This window comes from Calidris pugnax, unplaced genomic scaffold (genome assembly GCF_001431845.1).
Source record: "Calidris pugnax isolate Ruff unplaced genomic scaffold, ASM143184v1 scaffold24, whole genome shotgun sequence".
Classification (NCBI taxonomy): domain Eukaryota; kingdom Metazoa; phylum Chordata; class Aves; order Charadriiformes; family Scolopacidae; genus Calidris; species Calidris pugnax.
Window position 1 is genome coordinate 6,136,773 of NW_015090922.1, and position 23,817 is coordinate 6,160,589.

Here is a 23,817-nt window from a genome sequence, read left to right on the forward strand (position 1 = left end):
TACAAGACTGGTAGATAAAAGTAAGCACTCCCAAGAATTTGCAGCAAAAAAGATCTTTCCACAAATTAGATGCTCTCTGACAATGGGACCTCAAAAAACTGCGTTCAAATCTGACTGGATCACTCCATAATTTCAAAGCCAGAAACGGCATGAGCCCACAGTATCTAATATAAACCTTTTTTTTTAATTATTTTTTTTTTTCCTAAAAATATGAACAATTACACTAAGAATGTGCAGAAGCTTGATGGAGGCTTTCCTCCTCTGGGATACATTGGAAGAACAAAAATTATCTTGATTAGTCTTACCACTGGAGGACACCGGGTACATTTACTTCGTAAATAGGTTTCAAGGACCGACCACTATCTGGCATCGCGGCCAAGTGGCCTGGAACAGCCCAGATCTGTACTACTAAAGTCTTCTATCTTCCAAAACAGGTGGCTCTAACCAAACCACTTGCTGGGAATGGTCCCAGGCTCATGTGCGCTCCCAGACTGTGCCTGGGAATTGTATGAAAGAGTGCTAGTCATCTGGGCCAAAGCCATGAGAAGTGCTGTTCTAAAAATTAACAGTATTCAGAGTCACATTCCAGTAGCTGGGAATGTTCCCAGACATTGTAATCTACCTAAAGTTTCACAATATACTAAAGCAGTACCCATGTTTGTGTTGATCTGAACTAACCCCACTATTTTAAAGTTGTTCATAGAGTGTAACAAGTAAATTTTGGGGAAATATTATGCCAGAATATTTTATATCTGCTCAGGCAACAAGCAAAATAAAAGTGTTTAAACTGTGACATGGATTACATGGGTAGTGAGCTCCCTTTATTTTTTCTTCTGATTCTCCAAATAAAGGATAAAATTTGCATTGAGAGATCTCTAGTGGCAAAACTAACAACTTCAAGTATAGCTGCTCTAGCTGTCATCAAAGCAAAACAACATAACTGAGAAGACAAAGGATACATTAAAGTGAAAACATTTCTGCATGTTTGCATATGAAGTTGTATGGCAACATCCAAAGACTTCTCTGAATTTATCTTAATTTGGGGGAAAGTTTTTACAGCCATGTATATTTGTTGGACTGTGCTTCCTCTAAGAAAAATGCATCTTTAATTTTATTTTTTTGTAAAGAGTACGTATTAAGTCTTTGTAGAAAATCTCTGAGTTTGGCACTGTGCATCAAAGCACTAGTCAATGATTCTAGAATTTACTTTTAAAATCAGACAAGTATTGATATATTTTTATTTCCGGATCAAAAGCAATAATCTCTTGAAACAAAAACCTGTTTTTGACAAAAGTTTAACTTTTGACAAAAGTTAAACATGATCTAGAACCATACCAGCAGCTGTGAATCCTAACCATGCAGCCAGTTCCTCAAATTGCATTAATCTACATGACACTAGTGAACACCTAATTTTGTGTTACAACTAAGATATGTTATTAACGATAATCGATAAAAGTGTTTAAAGATTTCTTAGAGGAAAATACACTCTGTGAGTGAACGCCTGACAATGTTTACAGATTACCAATTTATGCCATTAATTCTATCAACTACTCCTCTGCATTGGTTACCTCAAAGCTTCTTGTCAAATCAATTTCCTTTGCCTGGGCTGCTAATAAAGCCTGCTCTGCCCTGCACAGCTTCTGGGTGAGATCACTGGTATCATGTTCCAAGTGTTGTTTCACTGCCATTACCTGTAAGAACGTTGAAAATTGACATTGTATTCACAGGTATATATGACTTTCTTTTTAAAAAATTCCTGTTCTTGAACTCCAACATTCTATTGCAAAATAAAACAACATTATTTTATGCCACCATGAAGCTATGGTTGCTTTACTGTGGTTTAGAAAATAGCTCTTTATTGCTTTTCCACTTCTTTGCCTGTGACAAGAAAGATGGTATGTCTCTCAAATACATATATTTCTAGATTGTCTGAAATTGGACTAATACATCCAACTTGCAGATACATCACCGCATTACCTGTAGGATACAAATGAGATTGAGAATGTAATAGCTTTTTTGCTAAGCTATGAGAATCAGAAAGTGGGGATCATAACTGCACTTACTGCTCCATTGACACAGATATTATAAAAACTGAACAGGTTTTAGCTCTTTCAAAATAGCCTTATAATGCTCCAGATTTAAAAGGAAGAAAATGCCATTATCAAGTCAAAAAGGAAAAAAAAATTATTCTGAGGTCATTAGGTAATAAATTAGCTTTCTTAGAGAAAGAACTAAAAGAAACTTATTTTTCTGTCTATGAAATCAATTTATTCAGTAAGCATATACAAAAGAACGTGCATATAAAGAAACCTCCACTGGAAACATTTGACTGAATGTATTCCCATGGCTATATTTCTAAAATAAAACAAGCCTGCAAGAAAGCAATTGTCAATTTTAGAAATGCTGTTTCAGTTCAGGCTGGCTTCTCAATATATCTTTCAAAAACTTGTGGCCCTTTTTAGAAATTCAGTTCGCTCTGCTGCTTTATAGCTGCTCTCAGGAGTTTTTTGAGGTTTTTAAACGTTCTTATTTTCTGGTCTCTTCACTCTTCAGGGTTGTGCTGCTTTCTAAATTCCTCAAATCGTGGTTTTGTGACAACTAACATTTCAATAGCAGTTGCTGTGAAAGCTGTGGAAGACATCCTTCATACTGATGTTCCTCCTTACACAGGCCCTGACACTCATCTGGTTTTGTGGAGAACCAGTTCAGGGAGTTAAACCAATAGCAAACACTTGTGCCTGTGTACACAGATGCCAATTAAGATATATATTTTTTTTCTTTGCTCTTTTACAGAAACACAGAATCACAGAATGATATGGCATTGGAAGGTACCTCTGGAGATCACCCACTCCAAGTTCCCTGCCCGAGCAGCTCCTCCTAGAGCAGGTTGCACAGGAACGTGTTCAGGTGGGTTTTGAATGTCTCCAGAGACAGAGACTCCACCACCTCTCTGGGCAGCCTGTTCCAGAGCTCTGCTACCCTCAAAGTGAAGAAGTTCCTCCTTATGTTTAGATGGAGCTTCTTATGTACAAGTTTGTGCCCATTTCCTCTTGTCCTGTCCCTGGGCACCACTGAAAAAAAGACTGGCCCCATCGTCTTGACACCCACCCTTTAAGTATTTATAGCCATTGATCAGATCCCCCCCTCAGCCTTCTCTTCTCCAGACTAGAAAGACCCAAAGACTAGAAAGACTCAGCATTTCCTCATAAGAGAGATGCTCCAGGCACCTAATCATCTTTGTGGTCCTCTGCTATACCCTCTCCAGCAGTTCCCTGTCCTTCTTGAAGAATTGGAGAGCCCAGAACTGGGCACAGTACTCCAGATGGGGCCTCACCAGGGCAGAGTAGAGGGGCAGGATGACCTGCTTCGACCTGCTGGTCACACTTTTAGCACCTGTATCAGCTCTGTGCAGGGTCACAAAAGGGGTAGCACTCCTAAAGAATTAACAGGACTGCATGGCCAGGGTGTATGAAATGGGGCTGTTCCAAAGGGCAACTACCCATTGATCAGTTTAGCTCCATCATCAAACTGCAGCTCTGCAAGTTTTCTTTATGAGATGTCTCTTGTGATCAGCCTTAGCTGTTCCTTTCTCAAACAGATTTATTTTAGCTGTGTTGTTCTGCATTCCTATCTCCTCCCCTGTGGAAAATGGACTAGCCCCAAAATGTAAAAGCCCATAATTCACATTTGAATACCCAGCTTTTCAGTCAGAAATAGTAAATACAAAACAGCTACTACAAACTGTACAAAACATTAATTTTTTGCTTCATGTGTAGTGAAATTATGGCACTACTGCTGATACAACTAAATAGCAGCTCTAGTAGATGATGTTAATATAAAAAAGCCTTCTTAGTGAAATTCTGCCTGCAGAGCATTGAAGTCATTTTTGGCTTGCTCTAGCTCCTGATTCTGTTTGTTTCTTATCTGGTTGCACTGCTGATTCAGTGTTTGCAAGGAATGTTGCTGACAAGAGAGTTCCTAGAAAACAGTGGTATACAGGCAAATAAACAAACACGTAACTGCAACAAGATTCTGTTTTGGTTACTGGAGCACTAACAACTGATTTTCCTTAGCAGATACTGCCTGCTCAGAGACACTTGTTTTACGCAGTGAACAACAGTTTAAAACCAACTTTGATGCTGCTGCCAATGTCATGTGAGCAAGGCCCTAGCCTGATTTATGTCATCGGTTTAAAAACTCCATTACAGCAACATTCTTATCACAGAACGGGGCAAGGGGATATTCTTAAAACTAGTGAAAGTAATGGTATGAAAAGTCTTCATCTTAAAGATAATTTTCATATAATTATTGCATAACACTACAAATGGACAAAATCACCTCTGCTATTATTTACTTATTATACTATAGGGTTAATTTTTTTTCTAGGAAAAAAAAAGTCTTAAAATAATACAGAGCATGAGACTGAGCAACAAGATAATCTTACAAGGGCAGTGGTGAAAACTGCACCAAAAAATAGTGTTCCCAAAACAGACTTTCTGAGATTTGTAGGAGGACAATATAGTTTGTGTGGAACTTACGACGTGCCAAGTAGGCATCCATTAGGATAAACAGATGTACTTGTTGTTTCTCATGAGGCCTGTTCTAGGAACAGGTGCCTTTGGACCTTATAATTACGATTCTGCACAGCTTTCAGAGTTTATTAGGATGTAAAACAATAAGAGGCATGAGCATAATAAAAAGTAATGAAGGAAAAAAACAAAGTATTTATCAGCAATAATTGCTATGCAAAAGTTGCAATATGCTCTAAAAAATTCCAAGATCCTTGTGAAGGGCAAAAGGCAATCAATAAAGCTCTTAAAGCTCTTGTACTTCCCTTATTAGTTTTAGAGTATAGGTGTAGTTACTTCATACAAGCAAGCCACTTCATAAAAAGACACAGTACCATACTGTCACCAGTCAAACAAAACAAATCAAAACAAAAAAAAAAGCCAAAACAAAAAAAAACCCAAACAACAAAAAAAACCACTAAAAGAAAAGAAAGTTCAGAGTGAAGGAACTAGAGCTGACATCTTCTGCAAGGGGACTCTGGCTCCCAGGTGCATGAACCCCCTGCACACAAGTCAGCAGATTTTAGTCAGTCGTATCTGTGAAATGCTGCCAGCACCCCTTACATTCTGCTCGAGAGTGAAGGCAACACAAGAAGCCCAAGCAATTCCTTCACCAGTAAAATATCCAGTAAACAAACAGCTCTTGTTTATCAGGGAAGGTAGGAAGGGTATGGAACTGTTAAAAAAACCCTGAAAGATCATTGTTAAAATATGTGTGTATATATATAAAAAAATATAGCATTTTTCTACACAGAACCCCATATAAATAAGTTTGCAATTGCATTTCCACACAAGAAGGTGACAGAAGAACTATAAAATTTAGAAAGGAAAGATGTGACACCAGCTGGGTGTCCCAGTAACTGACACTATTAACTAATGCTGAGTAAAGCACATATTAGCTCCAAAGAGCTCTTCTGTGAACCTCTGGTCAGGAGCATTTCCTGAGCTCATGGAAGGAGGACCCTAGTGCACTCCTTATTAATGAAATGATGAATTAAATTTCTTTATGTCCCAAAGCATTCCAGTAATTATTTCTAAATCTGATGGACTGCTTTCTAAGCCCTGCATGTTACAGCATAAGAGAGAAACTGCAGAAAACCTTTCTTTCTTTAGATGAATGCTCAAAAAACAGTAAGTGCTTCCTCAAGTTTCAGATGTCAAAAAAGTAGTCATCCACATCTAAGCTAGAAGTGGAGGCTTCTTCCATTCCCAGCAGGCAAACACCCACCTCCAGAGTGAAGACCCACATCTAAGATACCTGGAATAACCTGCCTTCCAAAGGTGCCTGTGTCTCTGCAGAGAAGCCTAAGGAGCAAGCTTAGACTGACACCTAGATTTCAGATGTCTGAAGTGAGGTGATATGAATCTCACCTTTTCAATTTGAAGCTTGGATGAAAACATTTCAACAAAATTTGAAAGAAAACATTGAAAACTAGCCCTGATACAAGTGCAACTCTAAGACTAGCCTGCGCTACCATCTCAGAACAAGGCACAGAGCTTTTCAGGCCTGTCTGAAAGTTCATGACATGCATTCCTGGATCTCACCTGCCTCCTAGAAACAGAAATGTAATAAGGAACACACCAGCAAGGCTTTATAGGATGGAATTCAGTAGGACCAGCACCAGCATCTAGATTTGACAGAAGAGAAGAATCACTCCCTAGGAAAATGCACAGATCACAATTTCCACAATACGACACAAATTTGGATTCCAGAATGTGTAAAATGGAGCCTTCAAACTGGACTTGATAGCCCAATATTATAAATAAATGAACATTAAACAAACTTCATAAAAGCCTTGCAGATCACAAATGTTACAGAAGATAGTTCTTCAAAGTTAATGACCTTGCTGACCAACCTAGCATGACTGACACTATGTGGATTTACGTATTAGTCTTATGAAGGCCTTTTTGTCTCTAACTAAAAATAAATATTACTTCACAAGAACAGTTCCTGTGCACAGCATCTAAACTGCCTGACATCCAAGCTGTCAGCTATTGAGACAAGCTCTAGCAACAAACAACCCAAGTGGAGGATGTTGTGCTGCTTCTCTGGAAGAAAGTCACAGAAATACCATATTCTTAAATGACAGCGCTGAACAGAGTGCCAGTGCCTAATGGGCATGCGTCAGGCATAGCAGAGCCAGTATGGACTAGGTTTCTAAGGATAAATCACAGCATAAGGTTCATGGGCCTTCAGCCCATCTTTTGATGAATACAATGACTGATTTGTATCTTTCAACAGTGTTTTTTTCATGCTACAACTATTCAAATACAAAAGTCAGTTCTTCTTTTGTACCACTTCTAGACAAGGTTTAGCATCTCTTTGAGATCCTGGGTTATCTAGACTAACAGACTTTGTAAAACTAGTTTTTCATTCAAAAGCAGTGGTAGTAGCACTGTTCATATTGGCCACTCCAGCAGAATTCCTCTGCCAATTACTTTAACTTTCTGGATATACCTTGGAGAAAAGGTGGCAGTTTAAACATTTGACACAACAGCATTCTTCTTCAGGGGAATACCCTTACCAAATCCCTAAAGCAAACTTAAAATGCCCATCTGAAATGGCACTGTCAAATCAATGTCTTGGATTTCCTAAGACTGATGATGTTATTAAGCTTAAAAGGAAAGTACAAAGAGTTTAGACCTAGTTCAAATCAGTGTTAAAGCTAAACATAACTTCACTCCAGAAAAGTTCCTGGGATACTGTTTTACTTTGCCTCTCCACAAGAGCTGCATAAAGGAAACAAAAGACACTTATGCTAATATTGCATTTTATCTCTTCTAAGCATAAACCAAAATTAGAATAATAGAGATATAATCCTAAAGAAATTATTTTCTCGTGTGTGAGATGCATGAAAAATTAACTCAGATTCCACAGAAATAACTGAGTCAGTTACTAAGTTTGAACCCACATATTCATGATTCTGTGAACAATTAAGCCCAGTTTCTCATGGATTTGTATCTCAATTAGGTCTTACACGTTCTCTACTGTCTAGTGAATATTAACATAACTCTGTGTCTCTCCAACAAGCCTCTCCTCTCTATTGGGATGTTTGTTTTCAGTTTTCCAGTTACCTTTGCAATTACCTCTACAAATGTGACTGCAATTAACTGAAAAGTAGATAGACAAAAGAAGCCATGCGATTTCTTTTCCTCAGGCAGTCAAAATTTAAAAGTCCTTCTCTTACCTTACCTGTTGGTATTCCTCATCCTTTTCCTTTATTTTCTGTTCCAAAGACTCACAAGCACTCTCAGCATTTTGTCTTTGGTGATTCAGTTCTTCTGACAATCTTTTCACCTTTTGTTCCATCATTTGGGCCTATAATAATATAGTTATCAATCACAAGTGTTACAAATGCAAGTGATGTTTTATTTAAATGTATGTGCCTTCATAAAAGACTGCTTTAATGTATTATAATTTTTCTAGCATTCATATAATATACAGCGTAACTTTAACTAGTACCATATAAACTATTAGCAAAACAAAGTACTAAATTCATACTTGCTTGTGTTAGCGATAATACTGTATATATAAGTATATATATTCTCTCTATATATATGTTACTTGTGTATATATACATATGTGTGTATACACACACACAAAATAATAAAACATTTTCAGAAAATCAGTGTCTTTGAAAGTCTACAGAAATGTACTGTATCTGACACTAAAAATAGATTATATTTTCAATACCTCAGGTTTCTGTGAACTAAAGAACAACCAGTACCTGCTAAACAACTACACATTTAGACCGAAAATAACTGGATATTCCACTGAATTTCAGAATGATTCAGCACATTGAATTGGATAGGAAAAAGAGGCAGCTATCTTAGTCTACTTCAACAACAAATAGAAGACTGCTCTTCACAATTTAAACTTTAATTAAAAAGATAAATATATCAGTAGTCTATGTTCTAGGTTAACCTCCACATTAAGAGTACATTTGTCAAATGCATGAAAAAGGACTTTAGCTAGGCAATGCAACGAGACTAATCAGGAAAAAGAGAAAACCTGCTTATCTTCTGCAGTTTGAATTAAACACTTTCATTTTCTTCTTCGCATGATTATGAGCAAAAATCTCAACCATTTCATGGTTTTTTATGTATGTATGTAAATACACTCTGTAAATTCTTGACTGAGCAAATAGTACTATCCCACTGTTTTGTTTTTTTTACTATGAATCCAAACTCCTTAGGATTAGGTCATGAAGGCCCATTTAGAAACTACATAGATTCTCCATCTTGCGTGGCATTTTTACCCAGATTTTCTTTCACACAAGTAATTTACAATCCAAAGACTATGCCCCCACAACATCCTGTAGTATAAGCAACAGATACTGATTTTCAGCCAAAGTTGCATGACAGAGTCTATTTAGGGTCAGAATTTGCCACAAGATGTCATTGTTGCTCTATGGAACTTGATCAGAAAATATTTTTCAGAATTCCAGTCACTCTTGCCTCAGGGTGAAAAATATTTCTTCAGGTGGTATAAGAACCTTCTGGAAAATGAGTATTTACATTTTTACAGGTAATACATATCAAACTAATATATACTTCTCAAAACTTGGGCCTCAGCAAATGCTCAAGAAACTTCTCTGAGAGCCTTGTTTCTTACTAAAATGGCTGAAAACCAACAAACGTTAATACTGGGAATGAATTGTAGGGACAATCAAAAGATGTGTGAGGCAACATTTTACCTGTGTGGTAGCTTGATCAAGTTCTGTTCCTATGTGAGTCAGTTTTTCTCTGTTTTTGCTGAGAACTTTATCCTTCTTTGTTAATTCCAACTTCATTCTGTCCAGCTGCAGTTCAGTCTCTTGATGTTTATTCATATGGGATTTCTTCACTTTTTCTTGAGCTTGCAGTTCTATTTCTTTAACAGTGGAACTTAACTCTGAATTTTAAAAACAGTAAAGATTAAAGATACTTTCTTCTTTGAAAGGTCTTCCAGGTACTCAAATTTCCAAGTGTCTACACATTCTAAAATATTTAGTATGTTTGATAAGAACGCAGGTTCCTGACACACAGAACACCCTGTAAAACATTCAGCAAGCTAAAACAAAAGTTTCAGCTCTCTTATACTGCTGCATCAATGACTGAAACTATCAAGATTGAAAGATAGTTGACTCTAAATCAATTTCCACTTCGTAATACAAGAGAACACAGCAAAATGCGAGGTCAGGCACAAATGCTGCAAAGGCAAAAACCCTGTTCTTCTGCTGGTTTGTTTTTGTGGTTATTTTTAAACACACAGAAACATGTCACCTGACATATCTATTTTAATTTTTTTAAAGGAAAGATATCCACTACAAACATTTGTTTTGGGCATCTGTAAGCCTCTCCCTTCCAAGAGGCTTCTCAGCTACTGAGTATCTGTTAATACAGTATTTTATGTTTTAATCTTTTGCCTCTCCCAAAGCAGCATACATATAAAGTGAAACCTACTGATCTTGTCACAATATATGTCAGGAGGAGTTTACCTTCCAAAAAATCACAACATAATTTTACAGTAGAAAAAATTATTTTCTGGTAATTCTTTGTTAAAAAAGACCAACCCTGTCTTCCTGATGTTGAATTTATATGGCTTCCAAGTTGAAAATACCACCTAGATTGAAGTTTTACATGTAGGTGTTTGAACAGTTTAGTACAGGAATTTGAAAAGCAGTCCTCCAAGAAACAGTTAGTTGAAAAGCACGTCCAAACAGTAGGCTTAAGCAGGCTTATGTTTACCAAATCCACAACAAACCAACTATTTGCTCTCTTCCAACTATCAAATATCAAGAATGAGTATTTCTTCATGTCAGTATGCTCAATTCAAGATCTTGCTTTTTTGTTGTACTTTTTGCATCATACTTTATTCCGTGCTTCAGGACCATCCATTAGGGACCAACTCAGTTACGCATTAAGCATGTTCAATCAATAAATTTTTAATACAGGTATTGCTCAGCCATAAATCTCAATATACATAGAAAATTAAGGAAGCAATATAATTTATCAGTCAGATGTAATGAAATCCTGAAGAGTTTTTAAACTCTGTTTTAAGAGAATTATTCCATGAACAACGGAATTATTGGAGAAGGCCATTTTCCATTTATATGATGTCTCCCCTCTTACCCCAAAAATACAAACTCCTCCCTTCTGACTCTCACACCCCTTTACGTAAAAGATACCATGGCTTGTGAATAATCTCTGTGTACAGGCTGATCATTGCAAACACACAGACCAGCAGCCAAATAGGCAGCTGCCAAAGGCAACAACAGGTATCTTTCTCTTTTCTTCCCTAAAGCACTGATTTCAATACCTCTCTTCTATCCACACACCAGCTTTCATGAAACCATATAGGAGACTCCCTCTGCATTTTAAAGAAATGTATCAGATACCTTGGTTCTGTGCTGTTAGCTGGATCGTGAGTGAAGAATTACAATTCTCAGAAAAACAGTTGTTGAACTTGTTTTTCTCCAACATTATACTAGAATTTGTTTCCCATGGAAAAGAGGATGTTGTATAACTTCCCCTTGCAGGTGTTTCTTGATTTTTTGATGGTGTCTTTTCTCGTTGCCATGAAAACACAGATGAGGAAGCCTGATGCCATGCAATCTCCCTGTGACTCAAACAACTTTGAGGGTGAGGCTGATTTATTTCCTGTGTCCAAGAGAAAAAAAGATCTACATTTACACAGCTCCATATCTAACATATAACAAAATAATTAATTAATAAGTAGATAATAGGTTGTGATCATTTCACATTTTTATAATATCACATCATCCACCAGTGCAAACTACTGATTCACATAACTATTTTTTTACACTACATAAATTAAATAAGTTTTACCCAAGTATCTAAGAATAGCTGATAGTCATAAACACTAACCAGGATCTCAAAAAAAGTAGTTCAGTTTGCGTATCTTTATAAGTAACACACAGTTTTTTGTCTTTTCAAGAGAGATACCATTTTTTAAAATTGAAGCCTACATTTTTACAGGCAAGTGCTGATACAACTAAGCTGCAAGAAATATGGAAGTTTAGACTAACATATCTGATATCTGACCAACATTTAGTTCTTCTGGACAAACACAGGTAAATTTATGTAAACTTATACACACAGTATATCCCAAAATTGCAATAATAAAATATACCAGGTATTAGATTTGAACCTCTTCCTACAGAAAAACTAAACAGAGCCAAAATACTAGATGTTTGTTTTTCTTTAAGTGAAAAAGAAATTCAAACAGTAAAGCCCCTAATGTATTTTACCTGTACTTTCAAATGCCTCTCATTTGAATTATTTCTTTTTAAAAAATAAAGCCCTAAACCAGGTAATAGCCAGTGTGCCTTCTCAATCCAACCAGGGAATATGTGTTATGTAGAAATAGCAGTGCTAAGACCAGAAATCTATTTAGTCCAGAATGCTGTGTCAAATCCTGTAAAGTAATTTGTTTATAGATAAAGAGCATAAAAATCTAACCATGAATATAGTAATCATTTCCCTTATATGCCATTTAAATTTACAGATTTTCTGAGACAAGTTTGAATCCAGGAAATTAAGGGGAATAAATAATAATTTTTACTGTAATACTTTACTTGTGCTTCCTCTTTTGAACCTCTTTGTGTTTTGGGAAATACTCCGTGACAAAGCAGAGTTCTACCATTTAACACACTACACTGTAATAAAATAGTATTTGTTGCAAGCCTGGAGAGCTGGTGCTGTAATTATGCCTTATGAAAAGTAGGAAGAGGACCATTCTGTTTCCTTTCTTGATCCTTGCTCATCTTTGTACCATCCCCTTCTACCATATCTGTTTGGAGATGAACAGAATTTGCAAGGATTATTCAAGATGTGAGAGCCATTGGGCTATATATGGGCAAGGAATATTTTCTCATTAGTTCTTAATTCTTTTCATAAAAAAAAAATATTTTCATTGTTGCTGAACACTATAATGAACTTTTCAGAGAACAAGCTGCAGTTATTACTGAATTACTTCCTACACACATTTCATTGAATTTGGAATCTGAATGCTCCCAGTATAAATTGTTCAGATTACGTTTTCCAGATGCATTACATCACTTTTTTTTTTAGGCTGAATTTTACTTACCATTATTGCAATTATTTAATATTACAAAATATTGTGTGGTCTTCAACTATATTTTCCAGATCACTAATAAATATGCTGAATGGCATAGCTCTCTTTACCAATCCTTCTCAGGCTCCACCGTTGATCACTCTCCAAGCTGTAAAAACTGACCATTTATTGCCACTGCCCTCAATCTTTATATTTGCAAGACCTTGTCCCCCTTATCAAAACTGTTTCATTTTTTCAGTGTTTTGTGGATATCCAACAAAATTATACTGAGTCAGATTTAATTCACACATTATCTGATTTATTCTAAAAAAACCAAAAACTCTAAAAATATGCAAGATATTATTTCCCTTTACAAATAAATGGTTGATCTTTTCTCCATGCACCTTACCTAAATATGCATCAATAAACATATTGCTTTAAGTTTCTAAAAATTTGCCCAAGAAAAAAAGTTGGCCTGACTAAACTACACTTCTAGGAATCAGCACAGTCAACTTTTTTTTTTTAAAAAAAGACATCATCCTCACCACCTTCCACTGTCAAGAATGAAATAAATTGCACATCACAGAGATCCAGCAGTCCTCCACTGTAGTACCCTATCAATTTACAGGTAAATATTACCTCTATCTGGTGATTGGTTTTATTACTGCTCATTTTATCTATCTATTTTAAGACTACTTCTGACTTTTCAATTTGAGGCTGTGCCACAGATTCAACCCCAATAAAGAAAGGCTCTGATACAGAAAACCTTTTAAGCCTTTAGATAGTAAATTTAAGTAGCATGTGAGGTGTCTCGAGCACAAGTCTTATGAGGAGAGGCTGAGGGAACTGGGTTTTTTTAGCCTGGAGAATAGGAGGCTGAGGAGAGACCTTATCGCTCTCTACAACTACCTGAAAGGAGGGTGTAGAGAGATGGGCATTGGTCTCTTCTCCCAAGCAACAAGTGGTAAGACTAGAGGAAATGGCCTCAAGTTGCACCAGGTGAGGTTTGGATTGGATATTAGGGAAAACTTCTTCACTGAAAGGGTTATTAAGCATTGGAACAGGCTGCCCAGGGAAGGGGAAGTGCCTGAATCACCAACCCTGGTGGTATTTAAAAGACAAGTAGACCTGGTGCTTAGGGACATGGTTTAGTGGTGGCTTCAGCAGTCTTAGGTTAATGGTTGGACTCTGTGATCTTAAAGGTCCCTTCCAACCTAGATGACTATGATTCTAAATACCAAATAAAAAATTATTTCAGCTTTTCCACAATGGCTTCTTTTTCCTTGAGCGCTTTCAGATCTTAGTCATCTATTGGCCTCAAAAGATTCCCCAATACCATTCCTACTATTTATGCATTTGAAAAATGTATTAGTTTTTATTTGCTAGGCAAGTTATTTCTCACAGTCTTTTCAAGGCTTTTTTATTATCCCATCATATTTAACTTGGTGATACTGACACTGTTTTTTCCTGTCCTTGCACAAGACTTCCAGTTTTTAAAGAATGTATTCTTATTTTTAAAGTTCTTCTTTCCTTTGCTATTTAATTATGCTGCTTTTCTGGATTCTCCAAGATCAATGAATGGCAATACACGCAGATTAATTTTCTTTTCCTTTTTTTAAAAAAAAAAATTATACTTTAAGTGATGTAGAATATATTTCACTAGTTTTCCACTCCATTTTCCAAGTTCACTCAGCAGTTACTTTCTTAGATATCACACATACCATTCTCAGGAGATACGTACCTTAACCTGGATGGTTCTCAGTTCTAATTCTAGCTTTTTTCTTTCTTGTACTTCTTTCTTGCATTTCTCTTCTAGTTCTTCAAACTTAGCATCTATAAAGACATGATGAATACTTCATAATCTAACTTAGTACATAGGTAATCTTTTCTAGACTATTACTATCACAGGAATTATAAAAATGAACAGCTATCAGAAATGTCAGGTCACGGGGAAGAAGCAACTGTATATATAGTACGTTCAGTAATTTAGGACCTCAAAAAACACTGATATCTGGAACTTGACATAAGAATGAAAACACAACTGTTCAAAGTAAAGATCCAATGCCAGAATTTTGTTTAATCTCACTCTTTCTCTAAAAAAAAAAGTGTGTATATGCATAACATATATATACAGTTTTAAAAATAAATACGTAACAGATGTGCTACATTGTATATACATACACATATAGATTATATAAGTCTTTTTAAAAAGTTTCCCTACCAGCAACACAATAGCATTAATATTACTAAGAAATGACTACAAAATAATGCTGGATCTTTTCATAGAATGGGTTGAGTTGGAAGGGACCTTAAAGATCATCAAGTTCCAAGCCCCCCTGCCACAGACAGCGACACCTCCCAGTAGACCAGCTTGCTCAAAGCCCCATCCAGCCTGGTCTTGAACACTTCCAGGGAAGGGGCATCCACAACTTCTCTGGGCAACCTGTTCACTGTCTCATCACCCTCACAGTAAATAATTTCTTCCTGATATCTAATCTAAATCTTCTCTCTTTCAGTTTAAAACCATTACCCCTTGTCCTATCACTACACTCTCCTACACTTGAGAGGTGTGAGGAGAGAGGTTGGCAGTGAAGACCAAGGCAGAAAAGTTGTTGAGAACCTCAGCATTCTCTTCACCTGCTGTTACCAGTTTGGCATTCTTGCTCATCAGGGGGGTACGCTTTCTTTAACTTTCCTTTTCTGGCTGATATACCTGTAGAAGCCCTTCTTGTTATTCTTAGCATTCCTTGACAGGTTCAGCTCCAGCTGTGCCTTGGCCTTCCTGAATTCATCCCTACATAACCAGGCAGTGTCCCTCTACTCTTCCTACAATTCCTGACTCTGCTTGAACTGCCTGTGCAGCTCCTTCTTGCCTTTTAGTTTGACCAGCAGACCCCAACCCAGTAATGCTGGTCTCTTCCCTTTGCTTGATTTCTTACACCTGGGGATCAAGAGCATTTGTACTCTATGGAAAGCATCCTTAAAGATCTGCCGGCTCTGTTCTGCCCCCTTGTCCCTGAGGACGGTTTCCCAGGAGGTCCAATTGACTAACTCCTTGAAGAGCTGGAGGTTTGCTTTTCCTATAGTTCCTTTCAAATGCAATAGGAATTGGACAAAGTTTATTTGGGTTTCTTCTGCTGAAATTGTAAGAGGAGCATACTAGTCCAAAATTCTTGCTTCCCTTTTCTTGAATTTGTTTGTAATTCTACAACTCTCAGGAAAATTCTAGAACTAGAATGTGTTGTAGCATTCTAGGAAGCAGTTGACGGAGGCCATTGTCCCACTCTACAGTGCACTGGTGCAGCCCCACCTTGAGTACTGAGTTTTCGGCGCCTAAATGTAAAAAGGACATAAATCTATTAGAGTGTGTCCAGAGGAGAGCAATCAAGATGCTAAAAGGTCTTGAGGGCAAGGTCTGAGGAGCAGCTGAGGTCACTTTGTTTGTTCAACTTTGAGAGGAGAAGGCTCATCGCAGGTTACAACTTCCTTTCAAGAGTGGCAGCAGAGGAGGAGGTGCTGATCTCCCCTTCAGTGACCAGCGATAGGGCATGAGGAAATGGGATGAAGCTGCATCAGGAGAAGTTCAGACTGGACATTAGGCAACAGTTCTTCACTGGAACAGGGTCCCCAGGGCATGGCACCGAGCCTGTCAGAATTGAAGGAGTGTCAAATAGCTTAGTTTTAGGTAGTCCTGCAAGGAGCTAGGAATTGGTCTCAATAATCCTTATGGGTCTCTTCCAACTTAAGATCATAGAATCATAAAGTATCTCAAAGAATTTAAGGCCAGCGTTCAAAGGAAAAAAAGACTCCCCAACAATACCATTTTCAAGACAGTTATTTAAATCACTTCAATCTAATCCCCATCTCAGGAGTGCCACGCTTAGTGGAACGCTTGACATTACCACTACTATACGCCTTTTCAGATATGTATAAAGAAATTAAAAGGAACAAGAGTGCAAGAAAGTATCTCAAATTAACTATCAGAAACTAAGACTGACATGCCAAGCTCACAGAACATTTGCTCACAGCAAAGAAAGAGGTAAACAGCATGCATAATATTGAACTCAAAGTTTTTCAGCACGGAGAGCATAAGGGTGTCTGGCTACAGAACAGTTCTCCAGTTAAGTAAACTTCCCTTCACTTTTCCAGTTCAATCAAGTATTTTAGATCCATTTGATGACACTAATTTGAAGATAGAAGTGATGCTTTTAAATGCATACAGTGGATAAATTGTGAAAAATATCATGCACAATAATAGTCTAACAAAAAATAATTTTCTAAAGAAATAACACATGACTGTTGACTGAACTTCAGTTAAAGTACCTGTGATACATGAAGAAAGAAATTTGCTCTTCACTACATGAAGGGAAGAGCTTACACCAGGAACAGGCATTTAAAAAACTTGCTGCAGTCTGTTGATGGATATTGCTATTACTATTCCATGTCCATCAATGTAGTGCTGAAAAGATGTAATACTTGCAAAAGTGTTCAACCTGCACTAATAATTTTATAACTTGGAACCTATGGTGCTATAAATTAGACACTCTCATAATAAGCTCTCTAATAGGGACTAATCAACTCAGTACAAGTGTAATGTTCAAAATACTTCTCCAGCTTCCATGAAACTGTCACTTAACTGTCTGTGCAAGGTGAAGAAAAAAAAAATCATTTACCATTATGACTTTGAATTGGTGTTAAAGGAGCTGTAAAACTTTTCTGTGGAGTGCCACTGAATGATGAGTCTCCTGCAATCAATGTTTGCTGACTTCTCTCAAGCTCACATTTGTATCTATTTAGGAAAGCAACAGCAGCAGAAATTAGTAATGGAAACTCAAAGGTTAATTATCTATTCTTAAGAGCCTGAAATACACAACTATGTTAGATAATTCTAAGAGCTTAGTTGAAAGATCAAATCAAGATACATCCACTGAAAATTTTTAGGTGTTTTAACACAGAAATAGGAAAAATATATTTTATTTAGAGTTCCTAAATATTTAATTAATTATATAGGAGTGAAAGCTAAAAACCAAAACCAAACAAAGTAGATGAAAATCAGTTAGAACTGCTTAAGATCTCACTGTATGAAGCTGTAATCCAGCTAAACACACATAAATCACTGCAAACACTAATAAAACTCTCGCTCTTCAGTAAGCATCTTTATGTTGGGAAACATACTATTCTATGTTCCAATACTGCGCACTTTGAGAAACCTACGCATATCTCATGAAAATGGAAGGGAACGTCCTTCACCCAACCGTGTATTTTTCACATGTACCATTTACATTGCTACCCAAAACACCCCAACAGACTACCCATTCCAGTGACTTCTGTGAGCATGAAGAATCACAAGCTCATCCAATGAAACCAGATTAGTTTGGAGGTTATACAGCAACTTTTGGCCTCCCCAGTAAGCACAGGTTGATAAGATGGTTCCAAGCTATAGCTCATCACTCCACAACTTGCTTTTTCATTTCCTCCTCCCTTTTACAGCTCAACACCAAGAACTGCTCTTCTGGTGGACTACCAGTCGCTAGGAAGTAGTAATTGATCACTTATCAGCATAAAACAAAACAGAACCAAATATAAACCCAAAATCAATTGCCAAGATCAAGCTACATGTAGTAACTGATGATCTTTTGTAGTGGACAGCTATGCAAAGTGATATAATGGGAAAGAGACTTAATTTTGGAAATAGATAAATGGAACACATATGCTTAGCCTGCAATCTCTCTGGCCCAACATTTGGCAGCAGATACAGAAAACTTGAGAGTGGTTCTATCAGCCTTGTTGAATTTCCCTGGACTCTTCTTTGATGGATCTCAGCAACTCCTCAAACAAAGCTGGTGTTTCTACATGACAAATTGTTTTGTTGACATTTTTAATCTTCTCACAGCAATCAAATACTTCAACAAGCTTTAGTTTTCCCAGCTCTGTGTGTGTGTATGCACACACACAAGGGAAAAACCAGGAAGACCAATGCAGCTTCCTCTTTATTTGCTTCTACCAGGACACATATGAGGCATACTATCTAAAAGTTGAAAGAAATAGACACACTTCAGGCCATGGGGAAATAAAAAACAAACCACCAACACCCGAACCATTACAAAAGCTGGTATCACAGACTCACCCCTCTCTGTGACAGTAATTCTACATTACTGGCACAACAATTTATTGCATATGCATAATAGTCAGCTTCATCAATGCACACAAAGTTTCAGGAACACTTCTATTCAAGAATAGATGGTGCCTCTAGTATGAGAGTAAGTTTAACAGATGACAATATTCACTTCACTGTGGGCAACTGTTCCACTTGTGTGGCACCCTCAGATGGAGGATTTTAGGTGTGCCTACATTACAGAATACTCTGTTATTGTATGAATTGCATTCCACCTCTACAGACAGTATACAAGTCCTGTCTCAGTAATAACAGTGTTTACAAATTGAGGTATTATGAATTAGGCACTTCTTTACCAAAGCAACTGAATTCAGCGGTTCAGTCACAGCACCATTGCTTTTGGCAACTTCCACTCTCATCGATGTTCATGCCTCCTCCTTCCACCAGTCATATTTTATTTGTAGACTTGATACTATGAATCTAATTGTCCATATACTTTCCTTGCAACTCTAAGCTCTTTGCAGGTTACTTCTGCTAAGTGACTCAGTTGTGCTAGCTTTATTTGGTTTTGTTTAAAGTCACAGAAGGACTTGACATTGCAGAATTCCCCCAAATTAACCTGGGACTATAGGCACTAACTACTTCAAGTGGCACACACAGTTTTATGTAGAAGTCCATATATGCCTGTGTGTATCTAAAAACAGGCCAACGTTTTGAGATTTGGGTCACAAAATCTGAATGAAATCTGAGATTAATAGAAACTAAAAGACCATGAAGGATGCATTAAACGTGAGGAAAATAACCACTGTACATAGGTTACAGACATACAGCAAGTCCTCACCTTTTCAGTTCTTGTTCTAGCTTTTTGATGCTTTTCTTGCTGGAATTCAGCTGCCCTGACTGAATGTTGACTTGAGATTTTTTTACTTGAAGATCATTTGAGATTTTCTGTTTTGCTTTCTCAAGACTATCACACAATTCCATCAAGCTCTGGTTCTCTCTTTTTAGTGTTGCAGCTTCTTTTTTTTCATTTTCAACCTAGTTGGAATATAGACCATTTCAAAAAAAAGTCTCAAGTCCTATCTACACACCTGTGCAAACAGTATTTTAATAAAAAAATTTGCATATCATTATTTTCTTCCTAGCATTTCAAAATCCTGACAGCACTGAAAACCTCAGATATATACATTGTTTAAATATTCTTGGGCATGAAGACAACAACATTTCCTAAAATTCCACTCAGTGACATTTAATAATTTATACTTACTGATTAGACACAAGCTCATAAAAAAATTCATCAATCCTTCAAAACTAAGAAACCATACTAGTCCACATTCTTCACTGATCACCTTGCTTCCCTTTTCAGCCTACCAACTTTAGCAACCAGAATACCTTGACTCACTAAACACGTCATGTAAAATGATTATCAAGAGTCACAACTTCAAAATTAGAAATAAAGCCTAGCAGTAGAGACATCCTCCTCCCCCACTTCCAGCTTTTGAGAGGCAGGCTACAGTCAGGCTACATCTTTGCACAATGTTATTCTTCTAAGAAGTCTTAGCTGCTGCTGCTAAGAGTTTTAAAGCACACCCCTTCTTTTAGTTTGGGGAGCACAGTAGTTCCTCTGGGCAGTCAAAATAAGTACCTGGAAATTCACAGGAAAAAACTCAAAAGAAAACTACTAGGCTTAAGTTTTGCTAGATAGTTGTAGCAGCCTACAGAGAATAAAAGACAACATTTGTAAATTTCCTCTGAGCAGGACTCAAACATTACAAAACAAAATTCAACCAAACAGGTCACTTCTGTTCTGAAGCAGTTTTAACAGGCATAACAATAAAGTCATTTCTTTTCCTAATTATAAAGAGATGTAGACAGGCCTCAAAGTAAACACAAACACCTGGAGATAATCACACCAAATACAGACAGGAGGCAGGAATTCTATTAACAGTCAATGAGAACTAAACAGAATGGAGAATACAATGAGTATGGAGTAAGATGAAAATAAGCAGTTTATATTTCTGTGCTACCTTTCCAGTCAGTGGAAGAAACAAAATACTAACCTACCCCCTAACAACCACCCGATAATAAATCTGTAATTGTGTTTGTCATGAAGAATGGCATTTTAGGGAAATGACTGCAGTACCTACATTACCTTCTGTTTCTGTTTCTGCAAAGCTACCTCCAAACACTCTAACTGGAATTGTCTTTGCTGACTCTCCTTTTTAAGCTTATCTACTTGATTTTCCAGCTCATGAATCTTCTGAAGGACTCTGGGAGGCAGGCCTTCTTTCCATTCCTCCACAGCCCAGCTCATATTGATGGGATTCTTGTGGATAGTACTATGTCTGAAATACAAAACCAACTGCAATTAAATCTTGAAAGAGGTTTAAAAAAGCTGCACTTTTAAATAAATTCCATGTCTAAGCTTAGCAGTAATTACAATACAGGATTTCACAATCTTGAGTTGCCGGCTTCCTCATCTAAACAGCAAGCAGCTGCTTTCAATATTAGGTCCTATTTTGACACACTTCTGTCCAATTAGGATGAGATTTAAAAATCTCATGTTATTCAATCTCCTAACAATAACAGGGCTTATATTCTTAATGACATTTGACTGCTGTACTTCAGAAAGCTTCTCTCCACATCTTATTTTGATGTACCTATTGCAGAACTACATAAGCACTTATGAGTGCTTTGTACTTTGATGGTGTTTAACCTGAAAGCCTTGTGAAAACCCACAGCTTTGTTTTAGGTAGCAGCTATAGTTCTTTCTGGTTGCAACTTCATCACCTTTAATGTCCTTTCCAACTCTAACCATTCTATGATAATACTGCTGAGTGCAGATATCTACTAGCAGGAACAGCTTCTTAAATTTAAGTTCTTAAATTTAAATTTGACACAGTCATAAGAAATTGGTTTTTTATTGCTGTAATAACTCCTCCTTTAGAGGATGTAGCACGGGCTTACTTTACAGCAAGAGTAGCGCAGTTCAGACATTGTGAGAGAAATTACCTGAGAATAACTAAAACTAGAGATCAGGGACAGACATACAGCTCCCACCCAGGGCGAGGGGGAAGCTCGAGGTGTCCCTCGCCTCACCAGACCCTCAGCCCGGGGAGCGCTCCCCGGCGCTGCCGCCCACCGGCCCCTGACGGTGACACACCACGGGCACCCCCGTTCCAGGGGAAAACCGGTACCAGTGCCCTGATAATAGCCCTCGCCCTCTCCGTTAAGGTGCCATCGCCTCCCAGCGAGTCGCACGGCAGCGCGCTGGCCCGCTGGGGTCGCCTGACACCCTCGCCGCTCCCGGCTGTGCGGAAGCGGACAGCTGGCCCCGAGCCACCCCCCGACCCAGGCCGCTCACTATTAAACGCCGACCGGGCTCCAGCGGCAGGTGTCTCCCTTCCTCAGCTCTCGCAGCCCCTCACCGGCTGCGGCGGCGGCGGCCCCACTTCCCCGCAGCACTTCAAAGCCGCCGCCGCCCCGGCGGCCGTTTGTGCACGCCCAAGCCATGGCACCGCCCGAGCGGGCTGATTGGCCCCGCCGCGACGCCCCTCGCCACGCGCTCCTCGCCATCTTAGCAAGTGAGAGCGCGGTGCCAGGCCGCCGGGCAGCAGGATTGGCTGGTTCGGAAGCTTTCAAACTCCATTGGAGGTGGCGGGGGCAGAGGTGACTCGTGATTGGCCCCCGAGGCCGGCCCTGAGGGACCTGCAGAGGCCGCCGCGGGCACCGCTGGGCCATCGACGCCCTCCCGCCAAGGCAGCCCACCGGGAATGCCCCGCCGTACGGCCCGGGGCGGCGGGGAGGAGAGGGCTGAGAGGAAAGTGCGGCCGGAGGGGCAGCAGGTGTGGGGGAGGAGGATGGGGGTGTAAAGGCAGCCTCAGACCTGTTACCCCAAGTCAGTTTCCCCGTCCTCCAGAGAAGCTGAGTTTTGAAAAGGGAAAGGAAACGTTTCCCGGTGCCGTCCTGATGATAACCCGTTCCCTTGAAAATATCTACAGAAGGATCACGGAGTGGTTTAGTGTTCGGTTCTGCCCAAACTGCTCCTGGGGGTTGGGTTGGGGTTTTTTCAGGGGGAGTGGAAGGGAAGGCAATTCGGCCCAATATTGCACATTTTCTAGCCTAGAATAGAAACACAAAGTGACAAAACACATTTTCTAAGCGTTTTCCAGCACTGATCACTGAATGCAAGTGGCAACAGTGAAAGCTTAAGGGTTTTCAAGCTGCTGTGAGCTTCCTGGGGTGCCTGTGATTGGTTTCCTAGGGCTTCCTCGGCTCTTCCCCCCCTGCCCTCCCCTCGACCCGAGAGAGGGGTCAGGTTTGAAACAAAACGGTGTTTTCCATCAGAGTCTGGGAATTACGGATCGGATGATTATTCTACCTAGTTAAACATCTTGCTTCTTGTGATCGTTCTGAGAATATTTACCCAAGCACTGTTCTTTTCATCCTATTTAGGAAACCGAGGTAAACAAATCTTCCTTGATAAGTTAAACAGCTCACCAATCAGCTCGCAAGAGCTCTAATTATAAATAAATATAGTGCAACAAACTCACTAGTACATTGTTTAAAATTTCTAAACTAGCCCCAGAACAAAACAACAAGCCATCAAATTGATGGAACCAATCCATCATAAATATGTCTTAACAAACGACAAGTAAAAATAAAAACAAGCTAGAAAATTCCATGATGAAGTTCATGCACTGTTAGAGATGACTGTGCAGGTGTTACCGAGGGCAGAGCACAGAACAGCAGAGGAGCAGGAATTAGTGGAAGAGTGGGAAACCCCTAACGTAGTATTGGCAAATAATTCATGAAAGCTGGGGACCAGTGTGAACTGAAGGGGATTTCTCACTTGGTGGACAAGGGGCAAATGTTGTGTAAGAAATAAATAAACATTATATATTGTAGTCAGTAAGCATTTCTCATTTGACAATAACAAACGTTACTTAATCAAGTGTAGAAGTTGAAAGAGTTTTAAGTTACTGCAGATGCTATTATAGTGGGACCACTGATGGACAGGAAGCATTACAGCATTTAAACTACTGCATCATGACGAATCCCTTGGGGAAGGCTTC

At 38.5% G+C, this 23,817-nt stretch overlaps 1 protein-coding gene across 1 annotated transcript in view; it reads right to left on the reverse strand.

Moving 5' to 3' along the window:
- Window positions 1-21,056, reverse strand: part of CENPF (centromere protein F) — a 38,378-nt gene extending 17,322 nt beyond the window's left edge. Inside the window, exons 1-9 of the mRNA XM_014950784.1 lie at window positions 20,895-21,056; window positions 19,584-19,780; window positions 17,301-17,416; window positions 14,369-14,460; window positions 10,949-11,210; window positions 9,266-9,462; window positions 7,762-7,887; window positions 3,860-3,978; window positions 1,569-1,701 (exon numbers count right to left, since the gene is read on the reverse strand). Coding sequence (XP_014806270.1) covers window positions 1,569-1,701; window positions 3,860-3,978; window positions 7,762-7,887; window positions 9,266-9,462; window positions 10,949-11,210; window positions 14,369-14,460; window positions 17,301-17,416; window positions 19,584-19,780; window positions 20,895-21,056 — 1,404 coding nt within the window. The remainder of the gene's footprint in view (window positions 1-1,568; window positions 1,702-3,859; window positions 3,979-7,761; window positions 7,888-9,265; window positions 9,463-10,948; window positions 11,211-14,368; window positions 14,461-17,300; window positions 17,417-19,583; window positions 19,781-20,894) is intronic.
- Window positions 21,057-23,817: the final 2,761 nt, after the last annotated feature.